At 35.5% G+C, this 23,916-nt stretch overlaps 1 protein-coding gene across 37 annotated transcripts in view; it reads right to left on the reverse strand.

Annotated features, from left to right (window-relative positions):
* The window catches only part of RIMS2 (regulating synaptic membrane exocytosis 2), a 457,129-nt gene that overhangs the window by 338,620 nt on the left and 94,593 nt on the right, over positions 1 to 23,916 (reverse strand). For 24 of the 37 annotated variants that reach the window (XM_074553869.1, XM_074553702.1, XM_074553753.1 and 21 more), the window contains 2 exons: positions 19,991 to 20,201; positions 13,246 to 13,257 (listed from right to left, as the gene is read on the reverse strand). In XM_074553869.1, coding sequence (XP_074409970.1) covers positions 13,246 to 13,257; positions 19,991 to 20,179 — 201 coding nt within the window. In that variant the 5' untranslated portion in view covers positions 20,180 to 20,201. The remainder of the gene's footprint in view (positions 1 to 13,245; positions 13,258 to 19,990; positions 20,202 to 23,916) is intronic. The other 13 variants (XM_074553710.1, XM_014270235.3, XM_026794202.2 and 10 more) reach the window with 1 other exon arrangement.

A 23,916-nucleotide genomic window follows, 5' to 3' on the forward strand; every position in this document is an offset into this window, starting at 1 on the left:
TGAGAACACTAATCTAGCTGGGTTAATAAAAGTCAAAGCACATCCTTGCTAAAAAATACTGTATTAAATGAAGAAGTTCATGTATAAAATATTTGATATGCTTCAAGGCCTGTAAAGGCAGCAATTTGGGTTTTTTCATTATGGCACAGGCACAGCTCAAAACTGTCCAGTGCATGCCAATGAAGACAGTGCAAAATTCCTACACAGTGCCATGTTTACCATACTTAGTTCCTTCATGAGCTTTCATGATTTCATTAAGAACTAGAATGCTGTGCAGACTTCCAGTGAGAAAATGGCTATTGTGACATGGGGTGTGCTTTGGACATAGCACAAACTGGTCAGTATTATGTCTCAACAAATTCTGCTGCACTTCTTCCAAAATGGAATCCATTAACCTACACAGTAGTCCAGAGGGCCATGAGGGTTTATTAAATTAGTGCACTGGGGTGGGTTTGACATGAAATAAACCTGCTCTAAGTGAACAGAGTTTACAGCATGGTTCACAAAGTATGTCTTTAACTTTGGAAATTAAAATAATTACTTAATATACTGAGAATGTACAGTTGACCAAGCTACATGTTTACCAAACTTTCAGATTTGTAGCAGTCTCAGAAAAGCAAAAGAACTGAGTACACAGTTCCTGCACTTTTCTTAGTAGACTTAAGCTCATTAAGTGTACTGAATAGGAAGAAACCTCATGGATTGCTCCCAGTTGCCTGCTGCTTCAAAGAATTTTTTTAAAACTTCATAATGTAATAAATTTTCTTAAAACTAACTATAAATAATGAGCCCAAAATCTGTCAAAACACTTTTCCAAGTCCTACCGCTACAATGGAAAGAATGCCTTTCAACTTCCAGTGCTCATGTGTTCCAAACTAGTTTATTGCTATTTATTCCTGTACCAGTATTGGCACTGGCATTTCTCTCCTGTTTGCTGCCTGATGTTTTTACAGTTACCAATCACATACCCTCTCTGCTTTCATTTTTCAAGACCAAATAGATTTTGCTCTTTGAGACTACACCTATATGAGGAAAACATAACCCTGTCACAGGGCCAGGTGCTGGCCCAGGATTCCTGCTAATTCTTGTGCTTCCTGGCACAGACAGGCCTTTGCTAACCAGCATCCCCCAGACAATGCCAGCACACAGTGTAGGAGAACAGCATGGAGCAAAAACTGCTCCTAACAAGCAGCTTGGACTCAGTTACCCTGCTATGGAAAGCAGAATTCAGGACTGTTAGTCAAAACTGAGCTACACAGGAGTCCCTGGCCTGTAGTTCAGAGAAGAAAACCTTATAAGACCTTAAATTCCTGATTTTACACTTAGTGGTGTTTTATTGCATTCGTTTTCACTATGGGAGTTCAGAAGGTCATCTGGTTCTCTAATGTGCAGTATCCCATTGCTCTCCTGTGCTGATAAGTATCCAACTTTTTGTAATGTATTTAATTACAGCTTTCTTGTTCTCTATGCCAAAGCCACTAGTGACAACATTAAAGGTCTTCCCCAGTACTAAGGCTTGAAGAACTCATGTAGGAAGTTGATTACAACTTTCCCCTCTTTTTCTTTATTCAATTAATTCTCATAGTTTCCGTTTAACCAGTAATTACTGTTGGTCGTCTATAATTTAAGCTTCTGCAAAGAAGTTAGGTTTTTTACACTAACCCTTAGCCGTCCCTGCACAAAAGTTACTTAACTCCTCAGCCCAATTGTTTTTGCCTATTTGTTCCCTTAATGCCTCAAAAAATAATTATCTCTGTAAAGACTGTTTTCAGAGCAACTTTGCCCATTAGAAATTAGGATTAGAAATTTGTGATGGAGAAAAGGCAAATTTTTTTGGTAAAAAAAAAATAGGCAATTATGATTGCAATAAGGAAATTCAAATAGGCATTAGAATTACTATTTTTCAACATTTTTCTAGCAAAGTAGATGCTACTAATAGCTTTTACACAAATATTGAATGTCTGAAAATATTAAGGGTTTTTTAAAATAAAATATTATTATGATGTTTTATTAAATTTTCAATAAAATTTAATTATTATGAGCTATTATTATACTAAATACTTGTTTTCCACCAAACTTGGGACACAGGAAACAATCCAAATGACATCTCCAAGCTGTTTTATTTTACAAAGACTTTTGCTCTCAAAGGCAATGTTAAATAATATTCAAGTATCATAAAATTATTTCATTCTGAGACTTTTGTTTCTTACAATTCTCAATTAATGTTATTTATGCATCTTCATGTTCAAAAATTCTGTAATAATGTCACAGCTTCATTAAGGGATCAGCTAATAAAAATAAATTATCTACAGCCCAGAGGTGCTGAGCATATTTGTTAATTAACACGTGTAAACTGTCTGAAGATGAATGCACTAAGTGTTCACAAGTTATTTATAAATAGAAGACACAATATCAACATCAACAAGGGACCAAAAGGGAGGAAATGTGACAGGACCACAATAAGCCTGGGGTCTGTATGCAGATGGCACTAAATTGAAATGAACAGAATTACACCATTTGCATCATCTGTGTCATCATTCATTACTGAAACTGTCTGAGAAAAATGAAAGATCCAACTCTAATGAAGTGTAACATAATGGCAATAGAAAAATTGAGATGCTTATCATGTAGTTACTGCTGTATTGAATCCCATATAAACATTCTTCAACTTCACATGAACTTGCTGCCTGAGCTCTAACGATGTAGTCACAGCAGCATAGCTCTCAGACAAAATGTAAAACATTTAAAATCATAGAATATGCTGAGTTGGAAGGGATCCATAAAGAGCATAGACTCCAACTCCCTGCTCCTCAAAGGACTGCCTACAACCGACACATATCACTGTGGGCATTATCCAGATGCTCCTGGAACAGGCTTGGTGCCATGTCCAGTTCTCTGGGGGACTGTTCCACTGAACACCCTTGCTCTGGTTGGAGAGCCTTTCCCTAATGTCCCATCTGAAGCCCCCCAGCCCACCTCCCAGTGCCTGTGAGGAAGCCATAGACTGCAATGAGCTCACCCCTCTGCCTTCTCTTCTCCAACCAGGACAAGCCAAGTGACCTCAGACACTACTCTTAAGGATTGTCACCACTTCACTCTCCTTCCCCCTGAGTCCCCTGGACTCACTCGAACAGTCTGATGTCCTTTGTACAGTGTGGTACCCCAAACTGCACCCAGCACTCAGTGAGGCCACACCAGCTCATGGTATGGTGGGACAATCGCCTCCCTGCACCACTCTCAGTGCTGTTCTATCCAGCCTGGAAACCCACACCAAGCTGCATGCTACAACAGCTGCACATCTTATGCCTGCAATAGATCCAGCCATAGCTAACCCTGACACAACAGCAAGAAAATCTAACATTTAAAAAAATTATATGTATGTCAGTATGTTTGTTTCATGAATTTCGAAATAGAATAGACTACAGGTAAAAAAGCAACAGACTTAGTGACACCTTAGGCATATCTGCCTATCAGTATGCTGGACAGAACAATTGTATTTAACAAAAGGAAAAAAATAACAATGAAATAAAGCTCTTTTTTTTTCTTTTTTTAAATCCAATGTCAAATAGTCCCCTTTGTTAGGAAGCAAATACGGTTAACTGCCTATACTTCTATTTCATTTCAATATACTATACAATACTTGTATTTCAGTTGTGCACTTCCATAATTACTTCTTCCTTTAAAATAGCTACAAATTCCACATATGCAAATCCTTCTGCTACTTCAGCAGTGGCAGATTGGTGAATGTTTCCCCTTCTCTGCTAGTATAAATTAGCAGGCTTTGAAAGCAGCAGTAGTGAGAATTATCACCTTCCCTAAATTTAGTTCTATTTTAACTTCTCTCAGATAATTGTATCTACAGTTTAATGACCACTTCTTGCTTTATAATTCTTTTGTATCATTCCCTCTGTCAGGAAAAGTTAAATATATCATGATAGAACTCTTCATGCACATATTCTGTGTATGTGAACTGACAGTCCAAAGGAGTCATACTTTAATAAGTCCTTCATGTTCTTCCAAACTCTTAGTATGAGAATCCAGATGAAGCAAGAACAGCAAAAAAGCCATGGACAAAGTGTCTTGAAGAACATCAATCACTGAATTTCTCTTCAAAAAACAACCCACACTACAATTGCAATTTGCAGCTAAGTAAGTAGTAGACTTTCCAAAGAATATTAAAGAAAGAATTTTGTCCTGAAAAACTTTGCATCAGTGTTTGAAGCTCTCACAAGAATAAAAGACTTTCTAGAAGTATATCCTGGAAACTATGTCTGTGCCTTAGAAAGGACATAGAATTTGCCAAAAAAACCCATGTAATTTGTTGGGAATTCTTTCTAAATAGGCTGTGTAGTTTTACATTCCAACTCACAGCTGGAAGCTCCTATCAATTTACCCTGTTAAACCACTGAATCTTACTATTTATACATCTCCATGTGGCTTCTGCTTCTCCATTTTTTCAATACTCACTACAGACAATGTCAAAGTCAGCTCTGTGAAGACACCACATGCAGCCTATATTATTGGGCTAGACTAAATGTTTGAGGCTTTGGAAAGAAAAGTGGTTAAACAGCCACTCTTGTTGAGATTAAATCCTGACACAATGGTTTCTTTATGCAAGAATTTTTAATCTCCTCAGAAGGTTAAATTATATATGGCTGAATTCTCAATTCTATTCAGTTCAATTCTGGACCAGACCTAACCCACACTTAAGTCCTTGGAAAGTGAAGACGGTGGTCTGCTGCTTCTCTGTTCCTTCCATAACTGCAAGTTGTAACTGGTGGCAGGCTCTCCTCTGAGTAAGGGTTTACACATCAGGCAGCCTTTTGGTGGACTTGGGGCATGGACAAACCCTTACCTAAGATGGTATCAGAATCCCATTCATAATATTAAATATATCTACAGCATTTTTTTAAGCTTATGGCACAAGAAAATTACAGAAGTAATTCTAGGATCATAGCTATCCTATTTCAAAGTCTTTTATAAATAGCCAGTTAAAATCAATACATGAATAAGACATAAAACAGAAACAACCATATTAATCTAGAAGGAATCTGGAAACACAAATTATGACCAAAAAAATCTTTTGCAATGTGGTCAATATTAATAAAGCACTTTCTCTTGAACAAAATATAGCTTTTTTGACATTTTTAAATGAGTACTTGAGATTGGTATCTGAATCACTACACTACATTTTTAACTAATTTTCACTTTTTGCTATACAACAATGTTAAGAACAATCTAAAGAATTATGCTCCTCCCAAGTTACTGAGGCCAGACATTCACTACATGGAAAGTTTTCTTTGGCCACCCACAATGATGTCAATAAAAAATAGAAGTCAAACAAGGATTAGTTAAAACTAAAAAATAATTTAAAGCAAAGTAGGAGGAATTTGCTTCACATCTACAGAGCAAAACCAATTTGTTAAAAAAATATAATCATCATGGTGTTATAATCTAAAAATTAACTAATATTGAATGCAAGGACACTAGGCAATTGCACACATTGGGAGAAATAGGCATTTGAATCCTATTTTAAATGTAGAGGTTAAACTATTCCAATCCCTTAGAAATTTGTCTACCTAAAATGGTAAGAAATCCAAATCCTCAACAGTAATAAATATCATCTTTCATAATCCCACGATCAAGTATCTGAGAGCAAGAACACCTTAATTAAACAGGTCATGACTCTGAAGTTATGTAGCAATTACACTGAAACTGAAAGATGAACAAGTTAAATGAACACTAGTGATTAACACTGACCAACTTTAAACATTTGCAGATAAATGGGAGGTATATATACACATAGGAAAAAAAATTACTCAGATGCCCACTTAATGAAGATACATCTGGATTCTATCAGTAATAAAACATTGTAGGGATTTATTTTGTGAAAGTATATTATGTCCCATATCAAACAGAAATCCTGTTAATATGTATTTGATTTACAAACCTTAGGTATTTTATTTCTTGCAGATCTAAAATGCTAAAAAGGACTTGTGAATTACATGAAACTAATTCTCAAAAAGCCACAAACATTAATACATATAAATTGACTGAAATTGAATTAGCTACCTGAAATCCAGGCTTTTCTGTAGATCTTGATGCTGAATGATGGCATCTTTATAATAATTCAAACCAAGCTTTTCGTTTTAATTTTTTAATACCCCGTTTATAGCTCATAGGTGACATCTTGTTTTAACACAGAATTTTTCACATTTATTTAATGTTTTTCTTGAATGCACTGAAGTTCAACATCTGCTAAAACTGTCTACAGATGTGCACTCACACTAAGGTGAATAACTGTCTTGTCTGTGCATACAGTATTTCACATATCAACAGATGCTAGCCATGCAAATTCCCTTTTTCACACAGCAGATCTAGAGAGCAAACAGATATTAACCCGATGCAAGGCCTTTTTCATTTAATTCCTAAACCTACCACTAATCTGTTCCTTGAAGGCACTACATAAATAAAGCTCTAAATAAACACCTTGGGAGGTTTGCTGCTTTACTCTATTACTAGCAATGTCTTCATTATTTATATATATAGGCACTGGTTTCCAGCCACTGAAGCTGAATCTAGATAATTAAACATTTATACCATCCCCTGCTGTGCCATAAAGTCTAACTGTGTCCAAAGAGTCCGAGGTGTGCTGTTACACACCTGGGACTGAAATGACGAATTTGCTGAGCTACCTTTGATAAAGGTCTACACCTGGAACTTAATAGCACATGGTAATGTTTCTGAATATTGCAACAGGTGGCAAATAAAACTTACTGCTCAAGAACTGTTTCATCTTCTGGTTCCAGAATTGCTATTTCTAACTGCTCTTGCTCTATTAATTTGAACAAAAGTGAAAATTTATTGATGTGCTATAGTTTTTATTGTTATAGCAATGTTTCTATACATGTTTTAAGACAAGATTATTTTAGGATAGCTTGAAGAAGAATTTCAATGGAAAATTAATCTATTTTGAATAATTTGAAGTTAAAAGATAAAATTCTATTGCTACCAGGATGGGAAAAATAGCTAGCAAAACAAAAACAGGTCACTCTAATTTCACCAGACTCTCTCTAAATCACCCCTAGGGCTTTTCATAAATTCAGTACACCTAAAACCAAACCAGCTACTTCTAATTTCTGTACTGTAAAATTATACCACCATAGTATATATGTAAAGGACGAGGTTTATAGGAAGGACTAGCATCTTTTACACATTCTATTGTGGGTTAAAAAAAATTATTCAAATTTTTGGGCATTTAAACCCTTGCTCATCTAGTACAGAAGTACAAATATGCCTGTAAAACGAATTTTAGACTCACTGTCATTTCTTTCTGTATTTGCCTCTGTTCTTAAGCAAGAAACATATCTGAGTGTGTTCTTTAAGCACGGAGCATAGATAATGAAAGAAAAGTCTCCTTACATGGATCTAAAACCCCATGTACCTATTGGATTGACATAGCTAAGATCATTTTAAAGCTACATCACGTGAAGGAGTTGTCTTATTTTTATTCTCCAATTAAATTTCAAGCAGAAGCTGTAAAAGGAGATTGGCAGTTCCTAGGAAGACATTCCCCTTTCCTTGAACCCTTCCTTGGAGCCAATGATCTGTGCATGAGAAAATAGGGCAATGGCAATTGCAGAAAAAGCAAAAAGAAAAAAAAAAAGGGAAGAAAATAAAAAATTAAATCCTCCAACATCTCCAACTCAAAGAAGTTAATATTAAGTTGGACTATGGACTACAATGTAGTGTAATCTCCCTGTATTTTGACTGTGACGGCCAGCTGACAATGTGTTTTGGTATGACAGTAAGGCCCTAAAAGTTAGCAATGTACGAGATCTAATTCAGAGAAAACATCTGTATGCCAATTTAACCATTAGTAGGAGGTATTTACTATGTATTGTCTTCACCAGGATTTCAGGCAAGTTTAAGTCTGCTACTTGAAGATTTAAAAATCTATGTATACTGACTACATTCTATCATGTCACATCACGGTAGTCCTGAAAACACTGAAAATAAAGCTGTATAACATATTTTGAGTAAAAGACATGTCTGGATTGCAGGATAATTTTGATAGGCAAAAGGAGAACCTAGTATTGAAATATGTTTGGCAATCCAAGTCCAATTTCAACGAAGAAGTTTGTTCACCTTCTGCTACTGGAGGTGCTTTTTGTTAATGATCAAGGAAACAAGAGTGCAGTCTGAATGCAGTAAGATAAAGGAGAGCAACGTAGACAAATGGATATGTGAGAAACAGGATCAGAGAACAGGCTGGGACAAGTGGCCCAAGTGGATTCAGAAAGATCTAAGTTGCCAACTCTCTGAATGACTTTTAGAGATCCCAATCTGAAAGACAATACTCATGAGCTGAGGAAAATCATTAAGCTCTCCACAGCAAAGAGGTATCTCAGAAAACAATCCTATGTAACAGCTGGTACAAGAGACTTTTCTCAGAGATATTCTAAGTATAGGAAATATTATATATTTTATAGTGAGTCTCTTTCTAAAATATTGATTTTTTTCAAATTTCAGTGCAGTGATCTGTAAATTAACATATTTCTTTGTTAAAAAAAGATACACAGAGCATACACAGGCCACAAAAATCTTGAGACTCTGAGTCTGTTTCTTCATAAGACAGAAAATCAGCTTGAGTCAAGTGTCGAGAACAGGGCAAGAGTTTCCGCAAGCAGATATTTTCCAGAAGCAAGAAGGCAGAGGTAGGAGAAGCAACCTATGGCTTCTGCAAATATTTCTCGCATTCTTTCTATTTCAGATGAGAAAGTTTTCAGCTGCTGTGGCGGTACAGAACTACAACACTGATGGTTTAGAAATAATACAGAGCTTGGTAGGGCCCAAGACCTCCTCAGAATGCCAGAAGTAAAAGGAGAAAAACTTTCTTTTTTAGCAGTGAAATTTTCACAAAAGTGACAGAAAATACCTAGGTCAACACCTAGGTCTCTCCTGACTGGAATAACAATGTTGATTACTTTGGAACATGGTGAAGTAAAGCTGGGGAATAGGAAGTTTTAACTGCAGTAAGATAAAGGGATAAAGAACAATGCCCTATGATAATTGCTTTTTTATTCTTTCTACTGTAATTTTATATAGAATTGTTTTAGGAAGAAAAAAGTTTTTAGGACTGGTGGAGGTTTCAGAATAGATTTTTAAATACAAGTTATTTGTCTGTGTCTTAAGTATTTCAAAATTAATAACATTAGAAAGGTAGAAGACTTACTTCAAAGAAAGTGCCAAATATTTCACTTCCTTGCACAGAAAATAGAGACAGAACAAAAAACAAGGTCCCTTGCATTCTTCCTCAGGTTTATCCTGTACAAAATTATAAACAGTCTTGGTGAAGGCTTTGATCTGTAGCAGTTTAAAACAGATTCTCTAAAAACAAGATCCTGAATCCACTGGAAAAGAGGAATTAACCAAAAAAGTATCAGAAGTTCTGACAGCCATGCCACTACTGATTTCATGTCACTACAAAACTTCTCACTTGAAAACAAACATTCAAAAATATGAATCAATGAATCTAAACCTCAAATGTCCATAACAAAGCACTCCACTGGAATTTTATCAGCTTTAAAAAGCCAGATAATAACAAGCAAAGTGAAGGAACCCCATTTTCTCCTGTCAGCTCTTTCCAAAAATGCATTAGGTTGCTTACTTATTTGTTGTCTTCAGAGTACCAGTGGTTACTTTAAAGTCATGGTCTCCAATGAAAGGTAGTAAGTCTATAACTTCATTTAAATTCGGGACAAAATTCAGTAAAAATTTAGAAATTCTACTACTTTTGCATTTCCTACTATTTAAAGACATAAATGCCCAAACTGCATTGCACTTCCTAGTTCCTCATCAGTTTAATCACACTTTCCATGATTTTCAGTGATATCATCACAAAATTTCACTATTGTAGTGAATGTGTTGCTCATTTCAATAAAGTTATTAGATTAGGAATATAATTGTCGAAGTATAATTAAAAAGGAAATGATCCTGTATACCTTTCATTTTAAATCAGCTTCATTTTTAAGTCTTAATTTACTCTAGTTTCTCAAAGAAATCTGTACCTCATAGTCACATTTTGACTGACAATTAATGATTGAAATGCAGGAAACCTTTTTAAATGTACCTTTTTTTCTTAAAGAAAAAACATCCAGAAGTTGGAAAAAGTTCACACTATTTTTCAATTTTAAAACATTCCCTGTTTCCTTCTCAGACACTATCTAACTCTTTTAATCTTAAATTATTCCTTTCTGGCACAATGGGGTCTCAATTTTGTAAAAGTACTTCTTTATATACCTGACTAAGGAAGGACTGAGACATGAATGAGTCACTCCCATGTTCTGTGTGGGAAGAGGAACAGCGAGCTGCAAACTCTGAAGTGATATTTAATCTCATAGAACCAAAGAATGGTTTGGGATGGAATGGACCTTTAAAGCTCATCTAGTCCAACCCCCCTGACATGGGCAGGACCAGCTTCAACTTGACCAGGTTGCTCAGAGCACCACTCCACCACCTCTCTTGCCAACCTGTTCCAGCATTTTACTTCCCACACTCTAAAAACCTCCTCCTGTACCTAAGTAAACCAACCCTCCTTCAGCTGAAAACCATATTCCCCTCGTCCTATAGCAGCAGGCCCTGCTAAAACTATTTGTCGTCATCTTCCTTGTAGGATCCTTTCAGGTGCTGGAAGGCTGCTATAAGGTCTTCCCAGAGTCTTCTCTTGGGATGTTCAGCCTGGAGAAACATCTCAGCCTTTCCTCATAGGAGAGGTGCTCTGATTCCTCTGATCATCTTGGTGGCCTCCTCTGGACTCACTCCACGGTCCTGCGCTGAGGACCCCAGAGCTGGATGCAGCATTCCAGGTGGGGTCTCACCAGTGGAATAGAAGGACATCTGGTTTAAGTTCCCTTCTGTGTGTGTTTAAGGGTACAACACTAAAATACAACCAGGATCCATGTCTAATTCCATTCCCCATCACCATTAAAGCACCAGTAAACTGCTTTATGGTTGTCCCAATTATTCAACTCCATGTGCAGTCCCAGCTTTACCCGGCAATATTATTCAAATGATGTAACAATTACTTCTACACTAAAATATATTTCTTACTCTTTACAGACCTGATGCTTTGAATACATCCCATTTTCCAAAGCTATTTTTTAAATTGGGTCAACAAACCATCAACAGTCACAAAGTATCTATAGCTTTATCTAGGAGCATTTTCTATTGAACTTGCCATTCTATTGTTACAAAATACAGAATAGGCCTCCTAAGAAATACTGGAATTCAGACCTTCTACACTAACACTGGAAAATGAAGGACAAAAAAAAAATATTAAGGCTTCACTGGGTGTGTTAATCTCGTGGTAAGTGCTGTAGCATACAACAAAACACAGTTTATATTGAAGGTATCTATTTTGATACATTACACTGCATTCAATACACCAGGGCTTTTAACCTTACAGTTACTACTAAAATATAAACCAAAATATCCCTGCTGTTCTTACTTTACAATGTTTATAGTTGAAAAAAAGTTGACTTAATGTATTTTTTGTTTTTTCTGCCTTCTAAAACATCTATTTCAAAATCAGCAGAATCAGACATTACATAATGCAACTTATGCCACTGTCCTTTTCCATGGAAAAATCTAACTAGTTGATTAGCTAGAAACACTCCTGTCCCTTTCCTCCTTAACACATGCACATGGTAAAACCAGATAATAGTATAACCTTCACATGTTTTTTCAAATTTTATTTTCCAGGTGAATTTAGTATTTGACATGGCTCCAGCATGGATGACATGGCAGTCATCAGTTGTTGGACTGACTGTGGGAATAAGCGCTGTTAGCATGCATCAGTTACTTGCAAGGTTATACAGAAAGGGTACATTCTTCAAGGAGAAAATTGTTCCTTTTCTTCATCTGCTTTTTCTATTCAGCAGCTACCTCTGTATTCTACAAAATGCTGTTACTTTACAGCTTTTGAACCTTCTCAGCCTTTTAACTGTGAGAAACACTGATGAAAAAGGCCAAAAGAAAGCTGTGTACCCTTCAACAGACTGGGCCACCAGGAGATGGCCCACCTCAAATGTCATTTGCCTGCTACTAAAGATATGTCCTCAATGGTATCAACAGCACATGGCTTACAACTTCTGTGTGAAGCAAACTATTTCTGAATGATATGTGCAAGTCAAATGTGAGCCTTGGCACTTCTATCAGGAAGAAAAAATTACATTTTATTATAGAAAAAGTCATTCTCTGTATACATTAACTAAAAGTATACTAACTTTAAAGAATTCCTTTACTCCATTTCAATCCGGAACTTATTTTTCAAGCATTACAGGGCAAATAGCTTTTGTAATTTAAGTTATTTAGAATGCAGCAGAGAGTTTGATGGACAAACAGATTTACACCAGCTCATGTAGTTTTCTCAATTCTCTTATTTAGAAACCATTACACTAATTTGGTGAAAATATTGAAACCTACCCAGGCTCATTCCCAAATTCAGATTTATACTACCATTTAAACCCGGCTAAACTAAAAGATTAAGGTAAAATATTTTTTCTATGTGTATTATTATCAAGACAAACAATGTCAGTGACATGCATAACATTTAACATTATGCTGAACACATTATGTGCACTGTATTTTAGGAAAGCCTACAAACCAGTTTGGAAAATAATTTATGTTAGTGGATAACTCTGTGACATTGCTGGCATATTCCTAAACGCTTAAGATAGATATTTTTTCTTAATATTTACTGGTATCTAATTGTATTGTCATTGACAATCAGAACTGAATTGCCATGCCAAAAAAATTACAACCTAAAATGTGGAGAGCATACATATCAGTGATACAGAGTGTAAAAATCATTTTGATCACTTTATGCCACTTCTACAGGAACACAAATGAATTTTATCAAAGAAACACCTGTGACACAAATGACATTTAACTATTTTAAGCTGTGCACATATATTGCAAAAGCAAAGGAAAGGCAGGGGCATGCTCACAAAAGCTGCAAACAGAGAGGAATATCATGCATACTGTTCACAACAACTCACAGGTTATTAGAAAGCCATTTGAAAAACAGTTAAGCCTTTTATGCCAAGCATTGCTTTCATTTTAATGACAGTAATTCCCCTCGCCTTCAGTGGGAATTACACCTGTGTAAATGAGAGCAAATGTAGGGCAGGAAATAATTTGACCATAAAAGAAAAGAACTTTAAACAGAAAAAAGGCTCTAACCACTTTGTCCTCCTGGAGTTCATATCCACGAAAGCAAGAAAGAAAGGACAGGGGGAAAAAAAAACACAAATAAGGAAAGAGTCACATCCATTTTAAAAGTAAGTACTAGAATTTTTTAGTAAGATAAACAAATAAATATCAAAGAAAGTAATGTATATATTTCTTATTTTCCCTAGTGGTGAAGGAGATATAGTGAAAATAAGTAATTTTAATAATTTTCATGATCTTTTCATGAGTGAAATTGAGACTATCTTATAATAAAAAATTGTAGAAAAATGCTCAAAGGAAGTAATTTTCATAAAAATAATTTGTGAGTCATTCCTGAATTACCTTCACAAAAGAATGGGTCATCTCATCAAAAGGATGCAGCATTTAGCTCATACCTTGGACCCCAATACTGCAAATGATTAGCATTCATCAATCCTTTGCACTTGCAAAGAGTTCAGTGAAATTAAGAATGTTTGTTTACTACAGACAACTTTGAGGGTATTCAAATGGCAAAACTGCAGGTTAGTCACTCAAGATATCTGTAAAATCCTGGAGTTATAAATCACAAGGAGACAGACTTTGTCACAAGTGCTTGCTGCATGTCATGCCAGGTCTATAACATATATTTTCCTTTTCATACCCATCAATATTACATACAAACATTCCTATTGGCTATTTTCCTCAAAGAAATTGTCTTCTTAGCTATCTAAATTGTAAATGGAACAATACTTTAGAAAAATAACTTTTAATATTTTTAGTCAAAAATATTCCCTCTTTCACTGAATGAAGAATGGTGATTTTTACCTGGTATTTTAATTTCACATGCCAATACAGAGACTAAATGAAGGCACTTGGTTAAGCATTGACTGTGCTGGGAATACAACTGCTTACCAAAAAAGCGTGACAATTAATTTGTTTTTCCAATACCTGTATGAAATGTAACTTTATAACACCTAACTCTCAGAGAAGGCTTAGGTTCCCTCCAATCCTAAAGTTACAAACAAACAGGAGAGAATACAACAGAGGCCAAACAAGACAGGCAATAAAACACACAATATACAAGGAGAAGCTGAGGGAGATAGGATTGTTTAGCGTAAAGAAGGCTGAGATAGGGAAGGATGTGGGCAGACAGGAACTACCTGCATCCCTCAACTATTTGAATTTTAGCTATAGGAAACACAAAGACAGAATTTTCTTGAAGATGCACAGGAAATAAACAAAATGTAAAAATTAAGGTATTGTATGGCATGTAAGAAAAACAGAAAATCACAAGAGTTGTTAATCACTGAAAGAGGTTGTCTCATGGAGTTTGGGATTCACTCTCTTAGGAGGTTTTCACAATTCAGTCAAACAAGGCCCTAAAAACCTCATCTGACTTTGAAGTTAATCCTGCATGGAGCAGGAGATTGGTCCAGAAAAACCTCCACGGGTCCCATCTGACCCAATTTATTCTATGATCCTATGTTCAGTGGCAAAAGATTAAAGCATTTTAAATATGCTGTGGGTTTTAGTGGTATTCTCAGTTATACAAATTGTAAATAGCATAGGAAGCTAGCTAAATCACAGGACATCCATGCATTATCACTCTGTGGGCAGAGAAATATTTTTCTGCTCAGTACCAGGGGGTCTCACACTTTCCTAGCAAGGTTTCCTGTCCCATTGCAGTAAGAAAGCAAGCAGTGTTCAGAGACATTTTGTATGAAAACATCTACAGCCTCAATTTCTCATACTCACCTCTGAAGAAATACACTCTACTATCCAAGACAATTATAATCCATAAGCATAATTCAAAATACTGTCATTCATACTTTGATCATAACAGTAACCAAGACTTAATTCACACAATCAACCTGTGTTGAATAATGTCCAGGATAAAGAATCTCTTTTCAGAAACAAGCTACAAAATATAAAGATATGTGAAGAAGTTCAAGGCACACCATCACACTTTACCAAACACCTATGACCTCCTCCAGCCTCTCAGCTTCCTCCACACACACTGTCAAACATTTTTGAGTTCATAGCAGTACACTGCAAGCAATTACGTTATTGAGAATCTGAAAGACAGCCTCATCAGGCATTTCAATGGCAAGGACATTAGAGAAATCATTCAATTCAGTTTTCAAGGAACAGGGGTATTTGTCCTGTTCCACATGAAAATGCAGGTATATTTTAACAGTGGTTTTAAGGAGAAAGGTCTTATCTCCATGAGTATTCAGTCACACAGAAATGTTAACAAAATAAGTGGAATTCCATCCTATACTCAAAAAAAAAAATGTAGAATGAGTCAGTATTTATCCCTTATCCTTTTTTTAAAAGATCTATTACAAGGTCAATCTGGCATCTGACTGCATGAGCCAAAGCTACTCTTCAAGACTGTATGTTTCTCACTTTAATTGCCTAAAATTATAAGTCTGGGTAAAACTGTGTGTTCTTCACTGTATCAGGATCATAACAACCTCTAAGGTTTATGAAAGCTTTATAGTAAAGAGTTCAAACATGAAGCTTCTGTTGAAATTGAGACCATCATTTGCTGTTTAAGATCAAAATAGCTATCCAATGTAAATAAATAAATAAAACTAATAACAGAAATAGTTTGTGCAGTTGCCATTTGAAGGACTGATAATATCAACAACTTGTATTAAAATCACAGGGGTTTTTAACAATCAAGACAATCCAAATAATCAGAACAGAAATGCAGATTCTGAATATTAGTTCTGCTAGGTATAATTTTGCAAGCAAAGTAGTTTTTAAGTAAAGTTTACAGACTGGAAAGGAGCAATATCTCTTGGTTCAAAATGGTAGTTTACAAACTGTTTAGAAGAATCCTTTCCTCATGTTTGCAGTGTTATGTGTCTTTTGTAGAGAAATGCAAACTCAAACCATATTTCCTAAAGACCAGCTTACTTGTATGCAATAACAAATCATGGAGTTTATTCCAAATCCTAGTGACTTCGAAAACCTGATTGTGACAGACTAATTCTTCAGTGCTTGCTAATTCTCAACAGAATGGAAATGATAATACATTACCACAAGTACGCTACAGTTTCGTGCTGCAACTCCACACAGATCACACTGTGAGTCCAGCAGTTAGAATCATTCAGTAAAGGGAGCTTGTTTTTTGCAAAATCAAACAACCCCAAGGAAATTATCAGACTGCAAAGCTTGCACTGAACCAGGGGAACTGAGAGAAGTTCCCTACCTACACCTTGCATGTTTCCCATGTTGTTTTTGGGTCCTAGAAAATGACTGAAAATCTCTTACTATTGTTCTTCAAAGACAAAGAAATAAGGGTGTTTCAGAGGCTCCAAGTGCTAGTAAGTTGCCAAATACTCTGAAAGAAGGTATTCAGCATGCATTAGGTAAACTTTCTAGACAAGCATTGTTTCCTTTCTGTACAAGTAAAAGGTTGGTTTAGTGAACTGCCATTCTGAGGTGCTAAAATTTATATTTGCTGCACAAAATGTTGTATCAAATCTCGAGGCTGTATTTTAGCATTTAGATTTCTCACCTGCCTAAACCTCATTCTGCTGTCTACTGACTCATTCAATGTGCATTTCTCTATATAAATTAGCATATAATAAAAAAAATAACAGGAGTATATTTAATATTTCAGTGGTACTCTTATTACTAAGAATTATTACTGCTTGCTCTCACATGATTTATTATTTAAATTTTAATCAATCTGAAAGTGTTCATAAACATAAAATATGACTGTTCAAGGTTTTTTTACTCCCTTGAAACTTAATCCGCATTTATCTAAATACACCATTCACCAAGATAATAAATTGTACAGAAGTGCTACCATTATCATTTTTATTTGTTTGAGCTAGAAGGAACTCCCACATAATGATAATTTTGTACAGCTTGAACTGAATGCTAATGCTTACATATTTAAGACACTTTAACAAAACTGAAAAAGGAATAAATCATCCAAACATTTTGAGAATCCTAATCTAATGCTCTGACAACTGTCAAAACATTTCCACTCCCTGCTCCCACTCATGGCCATGAACCATGTAAGCAGTAGTCAGCCTTGAGACCTTTGAAAGAGGAGCATTCTTTGCAATTCTCCATCATCTGAGGTGCATGCTGCTAATACTGGTCTGTAATAAACAAATTAGGAGAAGAATCTGGAGTAAAAGGCATGAGTTTTGCTTGAAACTTGATATTATGAAGATCTCAAACAGATCCACCAAAGAACACTTCAGACAGCATAAGTATCACCTTTTATAAGGTCCAAGGCAGACATTAAATATATATAATGTCTACAGAGACCAAAAAAAGCAAATTTAAAATACAAAAATTAATAGAATTCATCTTTTCAGAAACTGAAATTGTATTCAGAAGAGAGATAAGGATGAATTCTGGTAGACCAAAATAGTTTTAATAGAATAATCAGTGTAGGCATAAAGCAAGGAGACTGCCACACTCTTTCTGAATTAGATCTTTTTTGTTCACATTCACAGTGATTAGGAAGGTATTTACTCTACAATATTATTTTATGCAGAATAAACTGGAGGACATACCTTGAACTAATATTTCAGAAAGAGAAGCTATAAAGTGAGTCAACAAAAAACATTTTTTTAATTAAATTATAGTTAAAGAATCTCCAATCTAAAATAATTAGTAACTCTAATACAGTCTTTGACTGATAAGTATAAAAGTCGGCAAAAATCCCAAAATCTTTTTAAGGAATTTCAACATTATATCAATTGAAGAATAGACAATTGAGTCTGACATCCACATTGGACAGAGTTTTAGAAACTCAAATACACAAAATTACCAGCATGTGAATAAATTATGATAAAAGATGGAGAAGTCAGAATGGATTTAATAGAGGGAATTCACATCTGTTACATGTATTAGAATTCTTTCAAGTTGTCACAGAGAAAGTAAGAAAATGGGATTTAGTCCTACTGCTCAGCTGGAATTACATGCTTTTAAAGAATCTCAGCTGCCATGGAATAGGAATAAATTCATCCACGAGAAAATTTAATTAATGAAAGGACAAGAAAAAAAACCAGCAATAAATGATCAGGTTTTTTTTAAGCAAAAAGTTCAACAGCAAAGCCTCACAGGAGATCAGTCCAGAGATACTCTGTTCACCTTATTCATAAATTATCTAGAACGAAAATGAATGAGGTGCAGGGAAGCCTCACACTACATGAGCAAAAAGAAGAAACAGAAGAAAATGCCAGCTGAGAAGGGTTGCAGAACAGTCTCAGACTGAATGGAGAAGTTGACTTACTGAAAGACAGATTTGGGTTAGACATTAAGAAAAGCTGTCTGTGGTGAGCTTGGTGAGTAGGAATTACCTAAGACTCTGTGGAAGAATCTCATTGGAAATCTGTCAAGAGAAGTCAGACATATATCTGTCTGTCAAGTTCAAATGATCCCTCTCAAGGAGAACCTAAATGGTGTATCAGAATGTGTCATTAGGAAATGAAGCATTTTTCCTAATGCTATGTTTCTAAGGATGTAGGCATAATTATATGCCTACATCAAATATCTGTCCTAATTGGCTTTTGTAATCAGTTGAAATGAATACAGAAATTGTCTCTCTTATTCCTAGCAACATGACTTAGTTATTTAAAAAAAAAATAAAATATGTAAACATACTGAAGGCAGCATTTTTAAGTTACCTTAATGAAAACCAAGGCGATTTCACACATTTAGACATAATCTCAGTTACTTTAATTATCAGGAACTATTATTAAATTTTTATAATTTTTTATTTTTTTATACTTTGGTAATCAAAAACTTCAGTCTGTTATTTAAACCTACTTTTCAATCTTAGGCCAAGAAATACATAATCATACTATTGTCTCCTACCTTACAAAAGATAATATTTACCAATTGCATGGTACTTGTAATGAGCATATTACTGAAAAAATTGACTTATGTAACTAAATTATATAAAAATATCACATTAATAAACATTAAAATAATAAAATTGTATTGTTTACAAAATACATCTTTTCAAAAAAGACTAGCATAATACTTCCTGACTATTGCCATAAGTCTTCTACAACTATCTGTCAGAATCTGAGAAAGATTCTGTGTATCAGATATGAACATTTTATCTAAAATGTTGAGTAAAATGATCTCAGAGGAGTTTTCCGTGATTACATCAGTTGTGCTGAATTTTATACTCTATCCTTCAGCTTTTTTAACAATTCAGATGGCTGTTTACCACTTGCTATACTATACTCTCCAGCATATACAGAACAATATATCTTAGTGCATTTAATTATTTCCCAGAAATAGGTTAACATTTGCATATGTATGCACATATAAATATGCATAATATGTGTGGATACGTACAATAGCTAATAAATATTTTAAAGCACAATATTATATTATATAAAATTTTCTAACACTAATTCTACAATAATCTTGTACAGAAGAGCCTTAGCAAGCAAGAAAGAAACAAATCCTTGCTCTACTTTGTAATAATCAATATCTCAATATTAGCATCACTGGATCATTAGATATACTTCTGTTTCTCAAATAGAGATTCATTCTCCAATCAAAGAAATTTACTTGCTTGTTCGTCAAAAAAGGATATGTATTAACAGAAAAGCCATAATCACAAATTCATATGCAATTGGAAATTACATGAAATGAGGCCAGGTATCTTAAAAGGCCCTGGAGTAGATTTCTCCTTAGAGGAAATCCATTTCAGTAGTTATGTGATTTGGATTCATAAGCAATGAGTTTGGGAGGAGCCTGCTGCCCAGCTCTCGCAGCTCCATACCTTGTTGGACCGCAGGGACACTCTGCCTCCGCAGCGCGCGCAGAATTTCGTTTGGCAATAGGAACAGTTATGGCCACAGCCATCAGCAAACTTGGTTTTGTGGCAGATGCCACAGGTTGGGGCATCACCCTTCTGCTCCTGGTGCTGCTGTGATTCTTCACCCATCTTCTTCACTTGCTCCTTATACATCTCAAACTGCTGATGTAATTTTCTGCAGAAGAGAAGACATCATTAGTTGTTTACTTTTTCCCACAAATACTTCACAGTCACTAAATTATAATCATTTTTACAAATCAGAGAGAAATACTGCAGTAAAGAAAACATATTTAATGTATGGTGTTCCAGAAGTGCTACATTCAAGAATTACTTCTTTTTCATTATAACTTAACTCTAGGAGGAAGCTCAACATTGATAACACTGAGCTCACAGTCCAGCTATTACAAAGAGATGAAACTTTGCTTTAGGTGGGACCAGATGTTTGCTATAAATACAACAGCTGGAAACACAGGATAAGTGATTCAAGACCTCAAGTGTTAAATAATAAACTAGCTTAGAGGAGGGAAAAAAAATCTAATTAATTCCTTAAAGTATACCCTTATCTAATCCCACCAGATAGATGCAAATACCTTCTCTTGATCTAGCTTATCTTCATTTATCTAACAACACTGCATAGAATAATGATTCCAAAATTATTTTCAATGACTTTCCAATCACCAGGTTTAAGCTCATAATAAGTTACCTCATATTAACAAAATCATAAATCATTTAAGCCATTCATATCATTGGATAGGAACTCTCATCTCAAGTAAAATGTAAAGTAGAAGACAGCCTTAGATGTAAAATCCAGGAAAAATTGCTTAAGTACACACATACATTTACCATCTATTTCCAGAACTAGAAACAAATGCAGTCAGTGGCCATGAGTGTCCAGAGCTGCAATGTTAATTTGTCATGTTAATCCATCCATATTTCTGAGTCCACAATCATCTAATCTCAATACATGATAATAGGAAGTGTGTCATGCTGACCAAACCTACAGACACATCTAATGCTCTGTAATGGTAGTTTTTCTCAAAAGCTCTATTTCTAAAGGTAAATTATGTCATGGGAAATTTAATTTTCATTGCAAATAGCCATAATATTTAATTTTTGCAGGTTCCGAAAAAGATGGGTAGGGTGGCATTGCATATCACGAGAGTTTAAAACCCAATGAGAAAAAAAAAAGAACTTTTACTTCTCTTTTTTTTTATCACTGTGATTTAAAGGGGTCTGAACAGTGATGCTTAAATTCTTAGCATGGAATTCAACTTGCCTAATTTTGCAATCAAGACTTTAAAGTTTAGTAAATTAGACATTACTTATCTAATTTAGGCAGATTTTTTAGTTCCCTGAATAAGTTCACACAAAACTCAAAAACTTAAACACTTTTTATGAAACATTAAAAATGTAAAGTAAGACCAAAAAAAAAATTGCACAAGGCATTTATTTTTCCTTAGAATTATTCTTCTTGAAAATATTGAGATTAAGTTAATAAAAAATACACATGAATCAAAAGATAGAACAAAAAATGACCTCCTAGAAAACAACTAAATCCAGGAGACCAACTTCCTTCAGCATAAATATGCCATTTATATAGATCACATATAAATTAATGATGCAAAACTATTTCATCAGAATTTTCAGAGGTGCCTACCAAAACAAATATTACCCAAGTCAGTTAAAAATTAACTCAAGCAGTTATTTACCATGGATATTCACACATAAGGCAAGAATTGTTGGGATTCACTTTGTTTTCCAAGCAAACTCCCCTAAGAATGTACTTTACATTAGACCACAGAGGAATTGTAGGAACAGGCAGGCAGCTCCCTCTCTCCAGCAGGAAGGACAGGAGGCTGGAGTCGTGCCTCTCCTCTGTACTAACCTGCAGCCTGAGCTCCCAGCTGCCACCAGCCCTTTCCCAGGAAGAGGAAAAGAGGGTTACTTCACTCGCTGATGTGTCATCTTTCTGTGTACCTGCTCTTGTCACTTCAAGATCAATCCTGAGTCCAGCAGTGTGGACTCCCAGCAGCAGTGGCTCACTTCTCCCTCGCCTTCAGCCCTTTCCCACCCACACCAGAGGGAGAGGGGCTCATCTGGGACCTCTGCAGGAGGGATGGCAGGGCTGGCATTGCCCTAAAAGCCATTTGGGCAGTCAGGAGTGAGGAGCTTCCTCTGCCTTCTCCCTGCTTCCAAAGAGCTCACTGTGGAGTGCTCTTTGTTGAATGGGGCAAGACACAAGTTACTAATAAGCAAGAGCTGAATGAAGTTGAAAAAACTGGAAGTCTGGAAATGTGGCACATTTCAGTTTTTACACTGACAACACTATATAATTGGTAGTTGGTAGTCTGGCCTGTTTCCATCAATAACACATGTAATCTCTGAGACCTTGCCTGCCTTTTAATTTTGCTTAACACTGCATTCTTCATTTAAAGCATATTATCTATGCTGAACTCCAAGTTTATTTTTAGGCTGCATTCAGTTTTGTGGCTTCCTTATAATCTACAGCCTTTGTTTGTATGATTACTTGCTTACCAGTCTCACTGATGCATAAAAAGCACAAGGCTTTTGCCAAATCTTAAGCCTCATGTACTGAAATAATTTCACTTGTATTTCCTCTTGGGCACAAGAATCTATGTAAAGGTCATAACTTTTCCTTTAAAGTATAAACTTTCCAAGGTTATACAGAGTAGTTTTCCAAAATCCTTGTTTTGTAGGAGACACGTAATCTGCCAAAATTGTTCCTTATAACATAGTTTTCTGTTTTGAGAAAAATATTACATGCATTGATAGCTGTCAGAAAAAAATAAAACAGAGAAGACCAGAATCTATGAAATATTCAGTTAGACACAATATGTGTTCTATTTACTAAGCAGAACCACCTAAAATGAATATGTACCCAAAACAAAATACAGAGTATTCATTTTAGGAATTTCATTTTAAACATTTTTAAATGTTGATCTGTTTTGTAGATAAATATTTTTTTTTATCATCTAGCCTGTACAGGTTTAAGCCAAAATTTAAGCTGAAAACACATAGCAATAATTAGGTGCTTAGAATAGTACAGTATCTGAAACACATTTAGCAAAATGTTTTCTTTTCAGAAAACATAATACAAAATAAAATTCCATTTTGTTCAAGCTGTCTGCAGTCATTGCTGCCTGAGGGGCTTGGAAGTTCACTTACTAGGGAAATGAAAGTAACCAGTACCGAGGCAAACTTCAGAGACTGAAACCAAACTCAAGTATCCCAGGACTACAACTTCCAGTCCCGATATCCAGTGAGTTACTCTGTAATGCAAGAGGTCAAGATGGCAAGAGCCATCCATGATAGCTTGGGTTGGAAGAGACTTCTAAGATCATTGAGTCCAACTGTCCACTCAGCACTGCCAAGGTTACTGCTGTTCTATGTCCCCAAATGCCACATCCACACATCTTTTAAATACCTCCAGAGATGGTGATTCAAACACTTCCCTGAACAGCCTGTTCTGATGCTTGAAAACCCTTTCCAAGCCAAATTTTTTTCTTAATATCCAATCTACACGTCCCCTGGTGCAACTAGAGGCCATTTCCTCTCATCCAGCCACTGGTTACCTGAGAGAAGAGCCTGACCCACACATGGCTGCGCCCTCCTTTCAGGCAGAGAGCAACAAGGTCACCCCTGAGCTGCTTCTTCTCCAAGCTAAACAACCCCTGCACCCTCAGCTGCTCCTCATGGGACTCCAGACTGCTCACCAAATTCATTGCCCTTCTCTGAACACACTTCACCACCTCAATGTCTTTCTAGTAGTGAAAAAATGGGTTCTGACCAAGAGTTGTATTACAGGCCAAACTTCTGTTCCACAATGAAAAGCCTTATTTTTAGAAATGATAGAGACTTTCTTTGTTAGC

Source organism: Zonotrichia albicollis, chromosome 1 (genome assembly GCF_047830755.1).
Source record: "Zonotrichia albicollis isolate bZonAlb1 chromosome 1, bZonAlb1.hap1, whole genome shotgun sequence".
Classification (NCBI taxonomy): Eukaryota; Metazoa; Chordata; class Aves; order Passeriformes; family Passerellidae; genus Zonotrichia; species Zonotrichia albicollis.